Here is a 19724-nt window from a genome sequence, read left to right as displayed (position 1 = left end):
ATTATGTTTTGTTTATCTTTATCACTTGAGCAGACTTCACAGCTTCTAGAACACATTGGTTTGAATCATTAAAACTGAATTGACCCCGCACCAGTCTGCTTGGGATCCAGGCTCACAGTAGGCCTCATCTATCCCCTCCAGCGGGTGTCCTGCTGGACCCTAGCCTTGGGTACAGGACCACCCCTTCCAACCAGCAGACTACCTCAGAACGTCAAGATCAGCAGCCCAGATCTGCCCACACCGGCCTGCTCACAGTAGGCCCAGGTCCATCCCTCCACCTGCAGACACCCAGCGGAGCCCAGCCTCCGGCACCCAGCCTCCAACATAGGACCTCCTCTTCCGACCACTGTGGGAACCCAGGCACACACTGACTTGCGCTGGACCCAGGTCCAGGGTAGGTCCAAGTTCACACACACCCCAACCCTGGGAGCCTAAGCCTAACCAACTTCCGTCTTAGGACACTGCAGTCATCATTATATCGTTCCCCACACAATAGCCCCTAACTTTTTGACAACAGACAGGGCCTAGAAGCAGCTATATCTCAGAGCAGGCATCCCAAAGAGGGTATGAGGCCCACCCTTTCAGCCCCATATCTGTAAGACATTGCTTCCATCTTGGAGCACCTCAACTATTATCTTGAATTACCTCTGCTATTGTTGCCACCCCCTAAGTAGCATACATGGATGGACGCCAGCAGGGTCTGGAAGACCAACATCAAGGTGAAGTACAAACAATCTCCATGGGTACTATAAGAATATAGGGTAGAAACTGTAATATCTCAGACCCACACTGCAAGAAAGGAAGACCCATAGACAACATGAAAAAACAAGGGAGAAAAGTGCTCCAAACAAACCAGGATCATACACTAACAGAACTCCTACAGATCTAATGTAATTCCGATCAAAATCCCAATGACATTCCTCATAGAAATAGAAAAAGCAGTCATGAAATTCATCTGGAAAAAGAAGAGACCCAGAATAGCTAAAGCAATCCTTAGCAGGAAGAGTGAAGCAGGTGGCATCACTATACCAGACCATAAACTATACTACAGAGCAGTAGTAACAAAAACATCACGATATTGGCACCAACAGACTGGTAGACCAATGGTACAGAATAGAGGACACAGAGACTAACCCACAAAACTACAATTATCTTATATTAGACAAAGGTACGAAAAACATGCATTGGAGAAAAGATAGCCTCTTCAGCAAATGGTGCTGGGAAAACTGGAAATCCATATGCAACAAAATGAAATTAAACTTGTATCTCTCACTATGCATAAAACTCAACTCAAAATGGATCATGGACCAAGGAATAAAATCATAGACCCTACGTCTAATAGAAAAAAAAGTAGGCCCTCATCTCCATCACGTGGGATTAGGCCCCAAGTTCCTGTCTTACAATAAAAAATAGGGCTCGAGGTATAGACCAGTAGTAGGGTGCTAGCATGCACAAAACTCTAGGTTTCATCCTGAATAACACACACACATACGCACGGTTAAAGGAAAGTAATAGGAAAGGGACGTGTTGAACTAGTGATAAAGCACTTGACTATATAGCCTTCTGCCCATCAATAGACTACAAAATTGCTTGAGCAATTATGATATAGTTAAAAATCAATACTGTCAAAACATTACTTGGTAAAAGTAACAGAAATTCTCCAGAACAATGGGTTTCTTTTTATAATACCATTTAAATTGGTTGACTTTTTATTTCCACAACAAACCACATTACCACATTTTCTGTAATTATATCAAGATAGGTTCCTGATCTCTGCCATGAATGTGACTAGAACTTTTAGATAATCTTACTCTATAAAAATTGGCTATGTATTTGTAAAATTATAGTGATTTTTTAAAAAATAAACATTAAAAAATATCTGTTTACCAGCTGTCCAGTAATATACTTTTGTTTAGGTTATTAGATGTAATCTCAAAAACAGCCCTTCGGGATTTTAGAAACAATCTCTAAAGGTGTCCTAGATAACACATATTAGGTGGCGAAGTCTTTTTTTTTTTTTTTATTCTTTTTAACTCAGAATTCCGTGACTCTAATATCCATGTTCTTTTCACTTTAATTTTGTTGTATCCTACTAAAGTGCTTTTGTTTAATTTGACTCTTGCTATGAAGTTCTAGGGAAAATTCAGATAACTGTTTCCATCCCCCCCAAATGGTATTCATTGATCTTACTGAAGAACTGACAGCAATGTAATGCATTTAAATTGAATTCTCGTTGAAATTCATTAAGAACCTACAGCAATGTGAACCATGGCAGAGCTATTTCCCATTATCAGAAGGATGAAAAGGAAGCTTGTGAGTCTAGTTCATTCTAATTTTTCTATAGCTAATATTAGTGTTAAGATGATCTGGAGCTATATTAGACGAGGTTGGCATTTAACTGCTTGTAAAGTATTGTTGAATGTTATTTGCTAACAAAAGAGAAATCAGAAATGAGTAACTTGAAATGGTTTAACCTCTTTGTACAAGTCTCGATGAATCACCATCATTTAAATGCTCATTCTTTTTTTGCAAAGTTTTTCTTTATGTTTTTTTTTGAAGGAAAGATTCACTAAGAAATTAGTAGTAGAAAGATTTTTATAAAAAGAATGATTGTACTTTGAGAGAGAGAGAATATCGAAGGCCCATATAAACATGTGGGACCATAATTTACTTTTACAAGCATTTAGGTTCAATTTATGTCGGTATACTCCCTCTTTTTTCTCTCTCTCTCTCTTTCTATACACATACAAACACATACACACACACACACACACACACACACACACACAGGCATGGAGTAAAGACTTTATAAAACATAATCACCCATTAATTATTTTTTGGTGGCAAAAGAATTTATATTCTTGATTTTTAAAAAAATAAGAATGCTACCTTTTGTGATATATATTTATCAAAAGTATATAAAGTAAACTTAGCTCCTCCTCCCTGATATCAACAAGAAATTCCATAGCACTTTAGAGAATGTAGTCATTTACTACTATTACTAATACTATTACTAATAATAATTTTGGAAACTCCATGATAGCAAGTTTACTAAAGTCTGCTTCTTGTATTTTTTCCTTAAATTTGCTAATCGTTAAATATATGTCAGAAATTGTAGTATTTTACATTAATCCAACTGAAAGGTAGGCAGGAAAATTAGCCAGACACAGTGGAACATGCCTATAATCCCAGTGAGTCAGGAGGCTGAGGCAGGAGGATCACAAGTTCCAGCTAGCCTCAGCAACTTAGTAAGACCCTGCCTCAAAAAATTAAAAAAGGGAGTGGGGAGGCACAGTGCTATGGAGGCTTGCTGGAAATGTAGCTCAGTGGTAAAGTTCTCCTGGGTTCAATCTCAAGTACCACAAAAAAGGAATAATGTTTGATTGTGACCAATGGTACTTTTACATCTAGAATTGAAACTAAAACAAATGTATATTTTAGGATGACAACATAGAATGTGAATATTTAACACCCTAACAGCCTCAAATACCACATCTCACAAAAATTAGAAGGGAATGAAGGAGGCAGGTGGGAGGAAGTGTTTATAATGCCAGTGCTTTGTCTTTCGAGTGACAGGTTATGATGGTAATTAAACAAGCTATATGTATTTATGAATGTGTATATGCCAAAGAATTAGTTTTGCTGCGTGTTTTTTAAAAAGTGACTTAAAAAAATAAACTGGGGATCTGGGGTTATATAACGCTCAGTGGAAGAGCGCTTGCCTCGCACATGTGAGGCACTGGGTTCGATCCTCAGCACCACATAAAAATAAATAAAGATATTGTGTCCATCTTTTTTTAAAAATCTTTAAAAAATAAACAAACTGGTAGTTCCTACCTCCTTCAGGTGAAATAAATTATGGCATTTGATTCCTAACTTTTCTGAAAAGCAGTTCATAATATTTACTAACTCTATGCCAACCTTCTGTATTGGTTGTTGTATCTTTAGTACAACTTTGTAAACTATAAAAAAAAAATAGTAATTGGGTGTTAAAATGAAAATGAAGTATACTATTTTTATTGTTATTCATGGTAGGAGAATAGTAGTGATATAAATAGAGAACTAAAGATGTAATGTAAGTTTATAATTATAAAGTAAGCTACTAGAACAAAAATAACTTCCTATATGTAATGAATAATACGCAGGGAAAGGACATGTACAAAGCAGTGTACATGCTTACCTAACATGATTGATACTGGGTTCATTTCCTCAGCACTGCCAAAAAAAAAAGACTAGAAAATGGTAGTCATGAACAAAGGAATAAATCCAAATAGCTATTAAAAGAAAAAGGATACTAAAATTAGACTGATGCAAAAGAGATTAGCATGTCTCTCTGTGCAAGGATGGCATACTTGCACTCACCAAAAAAAAAAAAAGAATTTTTTTTACATTGAATTATATGCAGAAAAGTTTAGTACTGAATGACCCACGAAGAATATTTAAATAAATGAAAAGAGATACCATATTATTGGATAGAGAGGCAATGCCATAAAGATGTCCAGTCTCCCAAAATTAATTTAAAATATAAGGGAATCCAAAAGTAATACAATTGTTAAAGGTAGGTGGTAAGTGTATGAGAATTAATGATATTTTCCCTAGTATTTAAATGTTCAAAATTTTTATAGGATGACGTTTCTAAAATTGTAATGCAATTTCTATGAACAGTTTTTTTAAATAGGCTGATTTTCGAATTTATGTTAAAAAGTAAACAGAAATGGTAAGGAAACCTCTGAAATAAGTTTGGCTTTAGTAGTTTGGTCATGGAAGGATTGTTTAAAAACAAATTAGAATCTGGCAGTTTTCTGCTTAAAAAAAAAAGAATTACGAAGGAATTGGGTCGTGCCTGGTGGTGCACATCTGTAATGCCAGCAGCTTGGGAGACCAAGGCAGGAGGATCATGAGTTCAAAGACACTAGCAGCAATGGTAAGGCACTAAGCAATTCAGTGAGACCCTGTCTCTAAGTAAAATTTTAAAAATAGGGTTGGGATGTGGCTCGGTAGTTGAGTGCCCCTGAGTTCAATCCCAGGTACCCCCACCCCCCAAAAAATGGAATTGTGTTAAAAGAATAGATCTATTTGGGAATGATCAGCATCTTAACAGTGTTGAGTCTTCTAAACACTGAAGACTCATATTTTTTCATTTTAAAAAATCTAGCTTAATTTTTCCCTGCATTGTTATGTATTATTTTTAGTATAGGGGTATCACATATCTTTTGTTAAACTTATTCTTGAGTATTTGAAATTTTTGTCATTCTTACAAATGGAAATTATTGAGATTTATTTTCCAATTGGCTGATCTTTCTGAACTAACTTGTTCCTTCTAGTGATTATATCAATGCCTTAGGATTTTCTGTGTAAACAAGTCATTTACAAATAGAGTTCTACTTCTGCCATTTAAACTTTTATACTCTTAACTATTTTTTGGCCTATTACAACTCTTTGAATATCATAGGAAACATTAAGTCCATTCATACATAAATGACTAACTGAATACTCTGAAAATTTCAATAAGAATGAGGTATTTCCCTGCTTTTAAAGAACTTCCCCCACAAAGTATCTACTAAATTACAAAAGGGAGAAGAGTTGATTTCAGTGTAGAAGTGTAGAAGCCTAATTAACTTCACCTTAATCAAGCAATCAAAGTTGACATATTCAGGAATGAAACAAGCTGAAATACTCTGTAAACAGCATATGGAAAATGATTCATTTCATTAAAACCTCCTTAAAACTAGTAATAATATGTAAAATCTTAATTTTTGCAAAAGAAAATTAGGAACCTATTAATCCATGTATTAGCCCATTTTACTGGAAAAGAATATTGTTTTCATTATGTGCACACCCAAAGGGTTTTTTTTTTCCCCTCACATAGACATAACTAAACACAAATGCCTATGTGCTCTTTCATTATAAACATCTTCCTAGAGTTAGAATTGTCAAGATATGAAGTTGATGGTCATTTGTCCAGTACAATGAAGTACTAATGCAGACATTTTCTGACTTATTTCTTAATCAATCTTGACAGAGACCATTGCAGTCACTGAGGACTTTTTTTTTTTAAATACAGATATTCAGGTCCCACGCCACACTCTTTTGAACCGGAATCTAGAAGAGTTCTATTCTTAAGATTTGAGATGTTTGTTTCTCTTTATATCATTTGGAGTTCTTATTGCAAAAAAAAAATCTACCGTGTGTAACAGAAAAATAATTTATTGAAAGAGAAGAGTAGGTATAAAATATCTATGAGAACTGGAAAACCAGGCTAAAAGGTTATGCAGCCCAGCAACAAAGTTCAAAATTACATTATGGGACTTCTTGAGAAGTGATACCATTACCTTAATGCTAGGCACTCGATGACAGACGCTGCTGATCACACCAACTGTGATCAAGCCCTGATCAAGCCTAAACAATGCAGAAGGGAAAGAAACCAAGTTTGTCATTTTCTTCTTCCACAGAAGAAGCAGGCACTGCCTCATAGAATAAAGGATTACACAAACTGTTTAGACAGGGTTGCAAAATAGAGTGGCACTGATAGTTCTGCCTCTAAGAGTTTGCATTGGAATTGGCTTTTGAAAATCTGATCTATGCTGATAAGAAACTGCCTCTGTTACAAATTCCAGACTTGCAAGTTTACTTTCCTTACTTTTTCCCCTCTCTGCTTGGAAAACTAAGCCATACACTGAACTCTTCCTCATTTCTGCTTGAATACTTTACTTTCCCCTGTTTCATTTTGCCCTGTCATCTCATCCCTTCACCCAGCGTCAAATAACTAAAACTGGACATTACTATTTTCCTGAATTTCATTAATTACCAGTCTTTCTCAATCCATTTTTTTCTCCCTCTCTCTTTTCCAACAAATGCCCATTTATCTTAGAATAAGGATACCTTCTTTCCCTCTCTTTCATTTCAAAAGCATAAAATAGAACTGGAAAGTATTTAGATTAAACCTTAAATTGAATCTCTGCTTCATTAGTTGATCAGTTATCATGTTCGATGATTAGCACTAGTCATTTGGGCAAGTTACTTCTTTGAATGTTAGTCTCCTTATCTGGAAAAATGAAAATTGTAATCGAGCTTTAAGAAATCATTCAAAAATCTAAATGAGATGCTTGACCAAAAAATAGTTGCTTGATAAATGAATGTTAATTGTGTTCCTGAATAATGTGGCTTTTCTATAGCAGTTCACATTATCTATGCTGTTACATGGATTATCTCAAATATAAGCAGCCTTTGACAATAGTGTATAAGACTTAAAAGCTTCATTTAGTGTTTCTATAATTCACCCTGTACTTCCTTATCATTAGATCTATATTCATATCTATTATTTTGGTTTTTTTTTTCGGTGATACTGAAATAGTATCACTTTCTACTTCTTTTCAGTACATAATTTTTTCAAAGTATATTTCAGGTACATGTTAGTTTACTAAATTTTAGAGGCCTAATCATTATAAGTTGATGATGGAGAAGTATCCAATTTAAGATATCCTTATTATATAAACTAGAAATTGATTATTTAAGCTAATTTGACTCCAAAAATATCTGCCAATTGGGGTTATTATAGTACATTTCCTTTTATGCATATCAAGTATTTCGCTATAATTACTTCACTAAAATCTTTCTGTGTGTCTTTCCCATATATTATGAGAAGCACAGTTTATTTGGACATACTGTCTCCTTTTGTTCTAAACCATTTTACTCTAGTTGTTTATGTGCAAGCAGTGACAGTAGTGTTTACTAGGAATTGTGTTCTTACGTATCTCAGTCTTATCCTTAGGTGTCCAAAAGTTTGTGGGCATTTCTAAGGGATAAAGAATTTCCCATCTTTATTCACTGTGTAAGCTGTTCTAGTGACAAATGAATTCTGGGCAGTGAATCGAGAAGGACACAGATGTCAAAGCCATGAATTTATAAATGGTCTGTTAAGAAGGTGCTTTTGTCCAATCAGTGCTTTGTTAATTTTACCAACAAGCAGGAATAATTATTCAATTATAGCTTCTATCCAACAAAAATCAAATGACAAATGTGTCAGAATGTGAAGGTAAAGGGTGGGTGAGTGTTCTGGCAGGTGGCCCAAAATTAGGCAGCTGTGTAGAGGTGGATTTAGGACCAAATTGACCTATAACACTGATTATAAATCCTTCATGAATATTCATAGATCTTATTGAGAGCTAAAATAATTTCATTTCTACATTCTAAAATACAAAAATTAATTTTGTTAACCTTTGTGAAATATAATTACTGGAAGAGTATACCTCAACACTAGAAAAAGTAAATTCATATTCCTTTTTAGTTTATTTCTTCTTATTACCAACATAGTATCAAAGCTGTTTTATTGCTTTTCATGAGTTGTAATTTCTCCTTGTGAAAAAATGATCTTTATTTCTAAGTGGTATTACTACTTCATAACATTGTTTGATATAGAGCAAAAGATTGGCAAACTTTCTGTAAAAGACCAGGTAGGTAGTAAATATTTTCAGTTTTTTTGCAGTATGGTCCCTGTCCCAGCTAGTCATTTCTGCTACTACAGCATATCACAATCTCAAATAATATGTAAGCAAATGTGGTGTTCTAATTAGACTTTATTTACAAAAACAACAGATTGGATTTCACCCATGGGCTGTAGTTTGCCAAACCTGATCAAGATACATGACATTAAAACATCCTGCTCTGATTTTTAATAATATAGAAGGATTTTGGAGCTGTTTACTTGCATCTCTGAACTGTATAACTGTAGGTTATGTAGTTTCCATAAGTACAGTATGACTGGTACTTCCTGAAGTAGTACAGTATGGTAGGCCTGGTAACAACCCCATCATCCATTTCTCCCTCATCTACATCAGGGCTGTCCACATCTGGCTCACTGCCTCATTAATTCTTCCTTACCTCCACAGATAGTCTCAAAATCCCATGAGTTCTGCCTCCTAAATAGACATATCCTTGAAGACTTTTCTCCTTTCCAGTCCCTTACCCATAACCCTAGTTCGATCATCTAGATTATTAAAACCATTTCTTTTTTTTTTAATACTTTATTTTATTTATTTATGTGTGGTGCTGAGGATTGAACCTAGGGCCTCGCACACGCTAGGTGAACACTCTACTGCTGAACCACAACCCCAGCCCCTTAAAACCATTTCTTAATGTGTCTGTTTTAATCTTTCTCCCATTTATTCTTCACATTGCATTCTATGTGGTTTCTTAAACCAAAATTTGATCCTGTTGCTACCCTATGTGAAATATTTCACTGGATTACTATTATTAGCAGAAAATCCAGTTGACTAATGTGGTTTACTCAGGTACCTTTCTAACTTTGGACCTCATTGTTTCTCTCTCGTTGAGTAGTGTACAGGCCAAACCATCTACTAATTGTTACCCTTGGTGTACACTGCTCACTTGGCATAGAACACTTTCACTCTCCATTCCTAACCTGAGCTTCAGTTCTTGTGTAAGAACCATTCCTCTCTTCCAGGCAAGTAAGAATTAGCTGATTTTGCTTTTTCTTGAAGTAGGGCCATGTACTCAGTTTGGCACATATGTCCAGCACATACTTTAATGCTTATAAACATTTCCTTTTATATTAAATAAAAGAGGGTAATATAACTGGTCTACATAACTGTAAAGTTACATTACTTGATTTTTTTTTTTTACAGGCTACATTTCTTTTTAAATGATTTCTCTCTTTCTGCATATTTTAGAGTAATCAATGAATTAAAGATTTAGTACATTTTTTATGTTGGTTTAAATTAAGTTCTTCTAGTTGGGGGGGGTCAATGAATTATATCATGCCAGTTTAATAGGAATCTGTCATTGAAACCCTCATTTTAATTTTACTATCATGATAATAGGTATCTTTTTAAGAGACTGTAAAAGGGAACTTGGTTGTTTTCCCTGGTTCATATGTTCATTACTCTCTCATTGCTAGTAATCAGTACTGATGCAGTCAGTATTTATGTTGAGGCTTTTAAGAATTGTATTTCTTATAAAAGGAGATGATGCTACATTGTTGGGCATTCTGTTGGTTACAGTTTATCCTGACATTTGCACTATCAGCCTTGTAGCAGTGAGTGATGTGAATAAACATGCCGAGAGAATTGCTTTCTGGGATGACGTATATGGCTTCAACATGTCCTGCATGAAGAAGGCAGTTATTCCAGAAGCTGTGGTGGAAGTTTTAGATCCAAAGTCTCTTATTTCAGATCCTTGTGGTATTAAGGTAAGTGTTTTCCCAATTTTTTTTTAATATTAGTGTTACCTTTTTTCTTAGCTCATTGTTTGAAATCAGTGTAGTCATCCCTCTATATCTGTGAAGGACTGGTTCCAGGACCCCCAATGGATACCAAACTCAAGTGCTCAAGTTTCTATATAAAATGGTGTGGTATTGGCATGTCCATTGGCATGTGTCTATCCTTTCATATACTTGAAATTGTCTCATTTAGGGAATAATGACATGAAAGGGAAAAAAAGTGTACACGTTCAGTACAGTTGCCATTTTTTTCCAAATACTTTCAGTCCAAGTTGAATCCAAAGATGTGGGACCACTATACAGAGAACTAACTGTGTATTCATTGTGTATGTGGACCTTGAAAACAGACTTGTGGTCATAATATTTACCAGTTGGCTCAATCATACCTTTGGAATCACTTCTCTTTATACATTTAAATTTCTTTTACTCAGTTTTATAATCCTTCAAATCTAACTGTTTGAATAATTTACATTTATTTAACTTAGTGAAGGCAAAAAGTCCTATTATATTGTCATTTCTGCTTCACTACCACCTCCTGGCTTTATTCTAACACTTATTGATTCATACCATATATTCCACATAATTTAACTTCTTACTCTAAAAAGGCTGGGAAAAATTAGAATAAGTAATTATATTGAATTTTCCCTGGAACTAAAGCCCTACTATTTTGAAATTTCTCAGCTAATTTCTTTTATTTTCTATTATTTTTTACCATGTTAATCCCTGGTTTTATTGTGAATTTTTCAATGTTGAGTTTATCTGAGTTCACTAATAACTTTTCAGTGAAAAATTATACTGATTTTCTTAATTGATTTTCAACTAGATAGTGAGATATATAGGGTTTGTTCAACATTAGTTTTAGAATATTGTCTCCTTGTTTAAGTCACATTATTACTTTCATAGCATCAATAATTATTGTCTACATGAAGTAGGTAGTCAACAAAGGTTTATTAAATTCCTTAAATGGATAAATATTATAATTAGCATACAATAATAAACATGAAATTTCTCAACAAAAACAAACTGATAGAAATTACATTCAGCTTTTAAGGAAAAAAAAATCTACTTTCTGCTTGATGATTGTAGGACTGTTGAATGCTCTGGTATACTGACAGTAACAGATTTATTTGGAACTTGGCTCAGAGAAGGCATATCCATAGCCCATTCAGCCTTACATAGAGCAGAAAGAAGAGTTGAGGAGAGAAGTGCTAATTTCTCTTTTTAGTCATCTTGCTTACCCTTGAGACTGCTATGCATAAATACTTGAAATAGAAAATTCAGAACTGAGAAACAAAGGTATTTAATAAATACGCATGCCTTTTTTTAAAAAAAAATTAGGCTTTTAAGTAATACCATTTGTTCTGTATTCCTAAGCCCTCTTACAAATTAAAAGGCAACCCACATTGTAACATTTAAAATTTTTTCTCAGACTGCTTTAAATTGAGTAATGCCTTAGATATATATTTACATGAATTGCATTCACTGGGTCATAATGTATTCATGGTAAACAAACTGACAGCCTTTACAGCATGTTTCTGGTGAGATTGCTGAAAGGTGATTGCATCCCATCTCCTAAATGAGATGGAGAAGAACTTGCACCAGGGCAGAATGTGAAAATAAAGATATTTAGCTGAGGTGAATCTTCATAATTTTGCTGTTTGATTTGAAATCATGGTTTGTTTTTAATATCTAATAAACTTATCTTTAAATGCATTGACAGAAATGAATGTGGAAACTTTTTTCTTTGATTAGCATGTGATTTCAAATTGCCATTTCCTCTAAAAATACTGACTGTTATCACATAATTTATAGCAAATGTGGTATGTGTATACAAAATGATTTTAGGTGAAACACAAAAGTGTTTTTTATCTGAAAATATTTTAGTGTTTTAGGAAAACTAGCAAATCAAAGCTATAATTTTATGTATGTCATTGCTTACAAGAAGACTAAAGAAGATACTAATGTGATTTAAAGAAAAATTAACTAAATGATAATACACTTAGCAACCCTTCAATTTGGAAATAATCCCCAAAATAGTGTGTAAATGACCAAAGTTTTTGATCATTGCTTTATAATAATGCTTTTTTAGCATTAAAAAAAAATAGAGGCAATATTTATTTTCTGGGATTTTTTGGGTTTTTTTCTCCTATCTTTACCAATCTCTTCCCTTCTCTTCCTTTTAATGGGTAGCATATAGATTGCCATACAACATCTATCACAGATTTGGAGTTTTCTTCTGATTTTACTCTGAAAATCACAAAGACATCTATGTGCACGGTAAGCTATTTATTTCTCCTTTCACAGATTTCACTAGCAGTGCAGTTGATTGGCAGGCTAATGAATTAATTACTAGGCTTGTGATAAATGAAAACGACTATTGCCTTTGACAGTCGATTTTTGCCTTTGCTGGGCCATTGAACAGATCTGGTTTAATAGGTGAACAGACTTCAGGAAAGTTAGTTTAGTTTAACAGAAAAGTATTAGGAAACGATGTTTACATAATGATTTTTCCTCATATGTTGTTCATATTACCTATCTTATAATTAACTGAGATCATTCAATTTTATCTTCAAAGATAAAAGCTCATATCCTAATGCGCTTTTATCCTCCCAGTAATGGCGCTTAATTTAGATATTTCGTAGAATATTTTATATTATTATATGAAAAATAAATAAAGATCTGGCATTGATTTATCTTTCTTCAGAAATTAGTCTTGTGTAATAGAAAAACTCTGAATTGTAGAAAGGTAGGCAGCTCTGGATTCACATTTGGTTCTTCTACTTATTGATTTCTTTGTTCAAGTAATATCTGTTCTATAATCTGTACCTCAGACTATCAACTGCTTTAAGAAAATTGGCAGTAATTCTATCTTGATGACTAGTTATACAGACTAGTGAGATCAGTGAAGCCAGAAATATTATGTTTTTATAATCTATTACTTTTCCTCCCTTAATTTCTAAATGTTTGTTAACTTTAAGATAATCTATCAGAAGACTCAGAAATGTTAATAAAAGGGGACCTTAAAGTATGAATTTATATAAGTGGTAGTTCTTTGAATATTTATATTATTTTTAAAATAACTACAATTTTAAAATTTGTGATCTCATCTTCAAAAGTTAGAATTTTTATTGAAAATTTATTGTGAGAAACTATAATGTGAAACAGATGGATGTTGTCTTCAACCTGATTCTTTTTTTTTTTTTTTTTTAATATTTATTTATTTATCTTTAGTTTTAGGTGGATACATTAGTTTGTTTTTATGTGGTGCCGAGAATCGAACCCAGTGCCTCATGCATGCCAGGCGTGCACTCTACCACTGTACCACTGAGCCACCACTCCAGCCCCTTCAACCTGATTCTTTAGGTCAGGTTAACATTCAGAAGATTTTATGGTTCCTTAAAATTTTTTTCAGTTAATTTTGATTCAATAATTATTTTATATCCAAATGAGCATAACACACAAATGTGCTCCAGAATTTTGAGGAAATTGCTTTTCTCTTAATTGAAGTTGGTTTTATAATGTTTATAAGGACAATATCTAGATTCCAGATTTGTGACTTTGGAACACCCATTGGAGAGAATAAAATTTGCTTCTCATTTCCTACAGATTTTCTAATTGTGCTTTTTAATAATTGAAACTATAGACTAAAGGTTTTTACTTATATTGCCTCTTTCTTTTGATATTAGTAATCCTTGAGATTTTGAAAAAAAGACCATCTTGATCAGCAAAGATGCATGTATAAAGGAATTCCTAGAAATTGTCACAATTCCAGTATTCATAATATTTCAACTCTATTTTCATTGATCTTCACATAAAAAAGAATAGATGTAAAACGTTAGTGAAAATATGAAAAATGATATTGTTTCTAGTTGTAGTTTTTTGAACTTTGAAAAATGGCAGTAGTAATTCTGTCTTGATGACCTTTATATGAATATTACTTTTGTGATGTTACTTCTGAACTCTAGTTCAGTTTTTAGTTTCAGACAACAGAATCTGAATCAGCTAGTTTAAACTGAAAGTGTTTTATATAGGGGAATCAAATAATTCTTAGACATACGGGGAAGGCTAAAGGAACAAACTTTAGAAGTATTTTGAACTTCTAGAAACAGCTCCTAGAACCATAGATTAGAACTGGCCTGTCACAAAGCTGCTTCTATTGTGAAGAGAAGAGTAGCTCTGTCACTACAGACCCCGTTTAGCCCTAATGCCTCTGGTCCATTCTATGAGTGTTGGCCACCACTGAAAACCCCAGATGCACAAACCCTTCTCTAACATTCTATTCCCTGCCCCCTGCCCCCTGCCCAGCCCACCTTGCCCAATTCCTGCTTTCATTTAGAAGGAATTTCATTCATTGCTTGGCTAAATCTAGGCCATGTGAAACCATATGAGTAAATTTTGGAAAGTAGTTTTAGCTATGGTAATTTATGTATGAAAGAATTTCATAGCACATTTATAGAGTTATTTTCTACTTCCTTTTATTTCAGATAAAGTTAAAACTAAGTTTCTTGTACTCTATCTTTCCTTCTTCATTTTATTCTGTATACTTAATAGAGTAAACTACAAGGAAAAAATGGGTAAAGTTTATTTAATTGAAAGGTTGTAATCATAATTTTAGTATTGAAATAGTGTCTAAAAAGTGCTTGAATTTGTTCTTATACAGAGTTACATAAGAAAATGAATTTGAAAAAACTATTATATAAAGCACCCTTAGATTTGTATATTTTATTCTTAACATTACTTGAATAGTTTTATGTAACTATTTGGAAATGAGGAGGGTTTGGGGTTTCAGAGTAAAAATAGATTGGAGTGGAATTTTATTTGTCTGGTCATTGCTGAATAACATAGTTCTACAACTCATCTCAATAGGTGATTTATTGTTACAAACCATGTTTATTGGGTACATGCCAAGTACTAAAGATAGAGATTAGAATGTAGCATTGATGCTAACTCTGCCAGGATTATTCTGTCAAATAATTAGTTGATAAAAATTGTCTTCCTGTGATAATACTTAACAGTCGCTAAAATTTTGATTGTCAGTTCATCGTTTTAAAAGCATTCTTTCATTTATTTCTATTACTCATTGCCATTTGAAATACTGATATTCCTATTTTATTGATGAAGATAAAAATAATGTTTTACTTGTGAAATATGTTGTTCTGTGTGTGGTGGCATACACCTGTAAATCCTGGTGGCTCTTGGAGGCTAAGGCAGGAGGATTGCATGTTCAAAGCCAGCCTCAGGAACTTAGCGAGGTTCTGTCTCAAAATTAAAAAAATTAAAAGATAGGCTTGGCATGTGGCTCAGTGGTTGAGTGCCCCTGGGTTCAATCCCTGGTACCAAAAGAAAAAATAATGTCCTTACTCTTTGCTGGTCCCAAAGGCCACCTCTGTGGGATTATACAGAGAGAAACATTGTAGATAAGATAGTCCAGATATAGAAGAAACTAGACTACATAATGTATTTTAAACAGATCTTAAACCTGTTGCATATGAAGCAAATTTATTTGATAGTTCTAATTTTCAACCAGTAGCAATTATTAGGAGGGAAAGAGAGCCTGTAATGAAAACGCAGTTTTCCTCAGAACAAAACTGACAGACTGGTTGGATGAACTAAGTTACATATCTCACCTTCTTTGCTGCAGATAAAAAGTAGAACTTTGAATTTTTTTTTCTTTTTATCTTTTGGATTAAGCATCTACATTTCTTGGAAACCTTTCCTTCCTAGCATGTTTACACTGAGATGAGCAAGATTTTGTCACCTAATGTTTTTATTATTTGTGAATTCTAACTAACCATCTATATCTACTCCACCTCTCTTGTTTTTTGGGATGGGCCAGGTCATTATGCTCCCTCCACCATCCACCCAGAGCTATCACACAGACATGGACTCTAGGCTACTGTTTAATAGATTGATCAGTCACCCTACTTAGAAGGAAAGAATCTTATAACAAAGATTAAAAAGGACCAGTATACCTTATTGGAACTTCCTCTGTTTTTCCCCTTTTCTATCAGGAGAATTAATGACAGTATGGAAAAATTTAAAAATAATAATACCTGGTAATATGCCTGGCTGGAAAAGTGACTTTGGGGAGTAGGAAGAAGAGATTTGGCTTTTTTTTTTTTTTTAGATAGCAGTACAAAGCCAGATACTTCTGTTTTCACTCTTAAGTACAAACCTTCAGATACACTAAATGCTTTTTCTCTTCTTGAGGAAAATGCACTTACCACAAATTAAGATGGACAATTTCTGAGTAGTAAAGCCCATTTTAAATATATGCATAACCATTTATTTCTTAATGAGATTCTAAATTTGTGGCCTAATTAAAAAATTGAAGGAAATTAGATTTTTCAAAGTAACAAGATGCTAAAACGCCCCCATTGGATTTAATCTCAATGCATGTGTGCTATAGATTGATAGTGGTTTTAGATAGCTTCGAAAATTATTAGAACTGCCGGTAGAAAAGCGTGTTTTCATTGTGGTCTCCCCACTACTTATACACACACATATACTTAGACCACAGGACAAATTTTTCATTAACAAACTATAAAATTTAGAACCATTATATTTTATTCTTGTGAGTTCAGATTTTATTTTTATTTGTATAATCACATAATGGGCTGGCCACATTTATATTGGCATCTATCTATAAGCTCCTCACTAGCATAGAAAATCCTAGGTACACATTAAGTGACTTTTAACAAACAAGTTTTTTACTTTGAAAATGAAAATATTTAAGATGGTTTTACCACATTACATCTAACAGGAGTATTATCTTTTAGATGTAGAGTGTTTTATTTCTATAATTTCATAATCATTTTTGTATCTGAATTTTAGCATATGTAGCATATTTCTCTTTTATCCTGCATTTCTGTTAGCATGCAGTAAAATAATGACTATACAACAATTCAGTTTATACCAAATTTCCTTAATATGTTCCTTGTTTTCCAATACTGGGGATTGAAACCAGGGGCACTTGACCACTGAGCTAAATCCCCCCAGCCCTTCTTAATATTTTGTAACATTATTTAACAAGAATGTCATTTGTCTTAGATATTTTTCTTTTACTACAGTTGTTAAAGAGGATTAAATAAGAAATAAAACTTCTTTTATATTTTTACTTACGATCTTAAAATAAAATCCTTTATTTTGTATTTTACAAAACTTAATATCTGAATGTTGGCATAGAAGAGGAATTTGATTTTCTTAATCATAATTTTTAAATGTTCACATAGTAAGAATACATATTAACAGAAATTTCCATTTATTAAGCAAATATTAAATGCTAGGTCTATAATGTGTGTACAAAAACAAACAAAACCTATTTTCTGTCCTGAAAAGGCACTTATGTTTGATAGACATGTATTGTCTGGAGGAAAAATTGTAGGTAATTAAATTCATTAATCATTTCCTTTCTTTATGCTTTTCGTTGTTCTGCATTAGTCAGTATTGTCATTTCGGTTATCTTGGCTTTTACTTCTTGAATTCCTATTTATATGATTAAGACTTTTATCTCTCTAACCTACTTAATCTATCTTTTTATCCAATTTCTTAACATATTTTAATCATTTTTAAGGTCTGTTTGCTAATTCCATGAGCCATTTGTAATTCTGTTTTGTTTTTGTTTTTGTTTTTTTTCCTTTTGATATGGGTCATAGCTTCTAGTTTATTCTCATTCTTTCTAAGTTTATATTTAATGTTGTACCTTATATGAATGAACCAGTGTAAACCAAAGTGATTAATATTGTTCCCTTGATTGCTAGGATGAAGGCTGATCGGGAGTTGAGCTGAGCCAGGACTGGGTGCCATTTCAGTTAACTTCCACTGTTTTGGGCTCAGGACAGCCCCTCTCTTCTTGAGTGTTTTGTTTGTTTTGTCCCCCCTACCCAAGGGTTAGTTAAGTCCATTGTTCAGATAAATGGGTTTTCTTGAGGCACTTGAAACAAATACCTCATTTTTCTGGGCAAGAGTTTCTGGAATAACAGAGGAAGAATAAATTTCTGAAGTGGTGATAATGACCTGTGTGGTTACAGATGGTTTGGGCTTGAGATCCAAGCACCACCAGAAACCTCCCTCTCTTCCTGCTTTGTAGCACAATCTTAACTCCATCCATGTCTTTGCGTCTTCATGAGTAACATGAGGGAGAGTTGGTTTGCGCAGGTGACTTGGGGATTCCCCAAATTCCAATGCACTTAAATACCCATGCCTGTCTATTGAAAGTTAGCTGGCATCTCATCTCTGCAGAGTTCCTGTTTCTGAGCATTGTTGCCATTTATACACTCTCTCCACCTGCTATCAACCCTCCCACCACCCCATGGCCCCAGCATTAGTCTTCATGTATGAAAGCCACTCTGTTTCTGCACAACAAAGAAACACCTCAACACACCTCATGGAAGTAGTATATTTAGACTTCTTAGCCTTCAAAGATCTTCTGTCTTTTTAATGAAAAACATAATTGTTAAGTATATCTAGTTTTTGTAGGGTTTTGGGGGTTTTTTTGTTTTTGTTTTTAATTTGGTGGTTGTTGTTTGGTTACATCAGAGTAAAGGTCTTTTGTGACCCTCTATATCCTAATTAAAAAAGAATTTATTCAGGGACTTGTTTCTAAAATTCAATCTGGACCTGCCTATTTAGGACTTTTTAAAGTTAAGAAAAATAAATGAAAGTAAACAAAAGTCAGAGAACTAAAAATAAACTGTTACTTCTCAATTCAGTGCTTTTATTTTAATAATATATTTGATAAATGGTAGAAAGATTTAAAAGGCACCAGTATTTAACTTTGGATAGAGTCAAAACAGGTCTTTTGAGTGAGTTTTTTAAAACTAATGCAGTTGCTATGAAAAGAAACTTTAAAATGTTTACTCATAGTTTCTTATAGTACTTTTTCATCTTTTTATTTAAGCTTTTAATTTAATTACTTAAAGATGAGCCTGTATCTTTGCAGTTGGGTTCTTTAAATCTTCTTTCAAGACTTTTGAAAAACTTCTTGACAGTAGAAACCTACTAATTCCAAACTCATTCCTGGGTGTTAAATCAGCTCCACATACTTTTTGGTGTAAATTGACCTAACTCTGACCTTGCAAAGCTAATCAGCTAAAGAAACTAATTATTAAGACACATCTGTGCTGCTTGGAATTAGTAAGATTTGTCTTGAACTTGCATCAGAGATTTTAGTGGGACATCTGGCATAAATTTTAAAAGGCTTCATTAAGTAAATTTTATGTCTGAGGGAGAGCATTTCTAATTATGTGATTTCACCTCCACAGTTGGTTTCAGGTTTTTCCTTGTGCAAATGACTATATGGCCTAGAGCATGGTCTTCATGTCTACTCTTCTCTGAGCCCCAAACCTTTATAGTTGGGCTTAGATGATACCAAGAACACTTCTGTCTCTTCATTTATTCTCAGGAAATGTTCTCTGAGTACTGTTATGTGCCGAGAGCTATGAAGCATTGGGAATATAATAACAAGGCAAAAACAGTTTCTCTGTTC

The 19724-nt window shown here is 33.7% G+C and overlaps 1 protein-coding gene across 3 annotated transcripts in view; it reads left to right on the top strand.

The window, feature by feature from the left end:
* The window catches only part of Prmt3 (protein arginine methyltransferase 3), a 136886-nt gene that overhangs the window by 75992 nt on the left and 41170 nt on the right, over positions 1-19724 (top strand). For all 3 annotated transcript variants that reach the window (XM_026405297.2, XM_026405296.2, XM_026405295.2), the window contains 2 exons: positions 10020-10207; positions 12428-12514. In XM_026405297.2, the coding sequence (XP_026261082.2) occupies positions 10020-10207; positions 12428-12514 (275 nt within the window). The remainder of the gene's footprint in view (positions 1-10019; positions 10208-12427; positions 12515-19724) is intronic.

The sequence above is a fragment of the Urocitellus parryii genome, chromosome 4 (genome assembly GCF_045843805.1).
Source record: "Urocitellus parryii isolate mUroPar1 chromosome 4, mUroPar1.hap1, whole genome shotgun sequence".
NCBI lineage: Eukaryota > Metazoa > Chordata > Mammalia > Rodentia > Sciuridae > Urocitellus > Urocitellus parryii.
The sequence above is the reverse complement of the archived record's forward strand: the minus strand, read 5'-3'. Positions and strand labels throughout refer to the sequence as shown.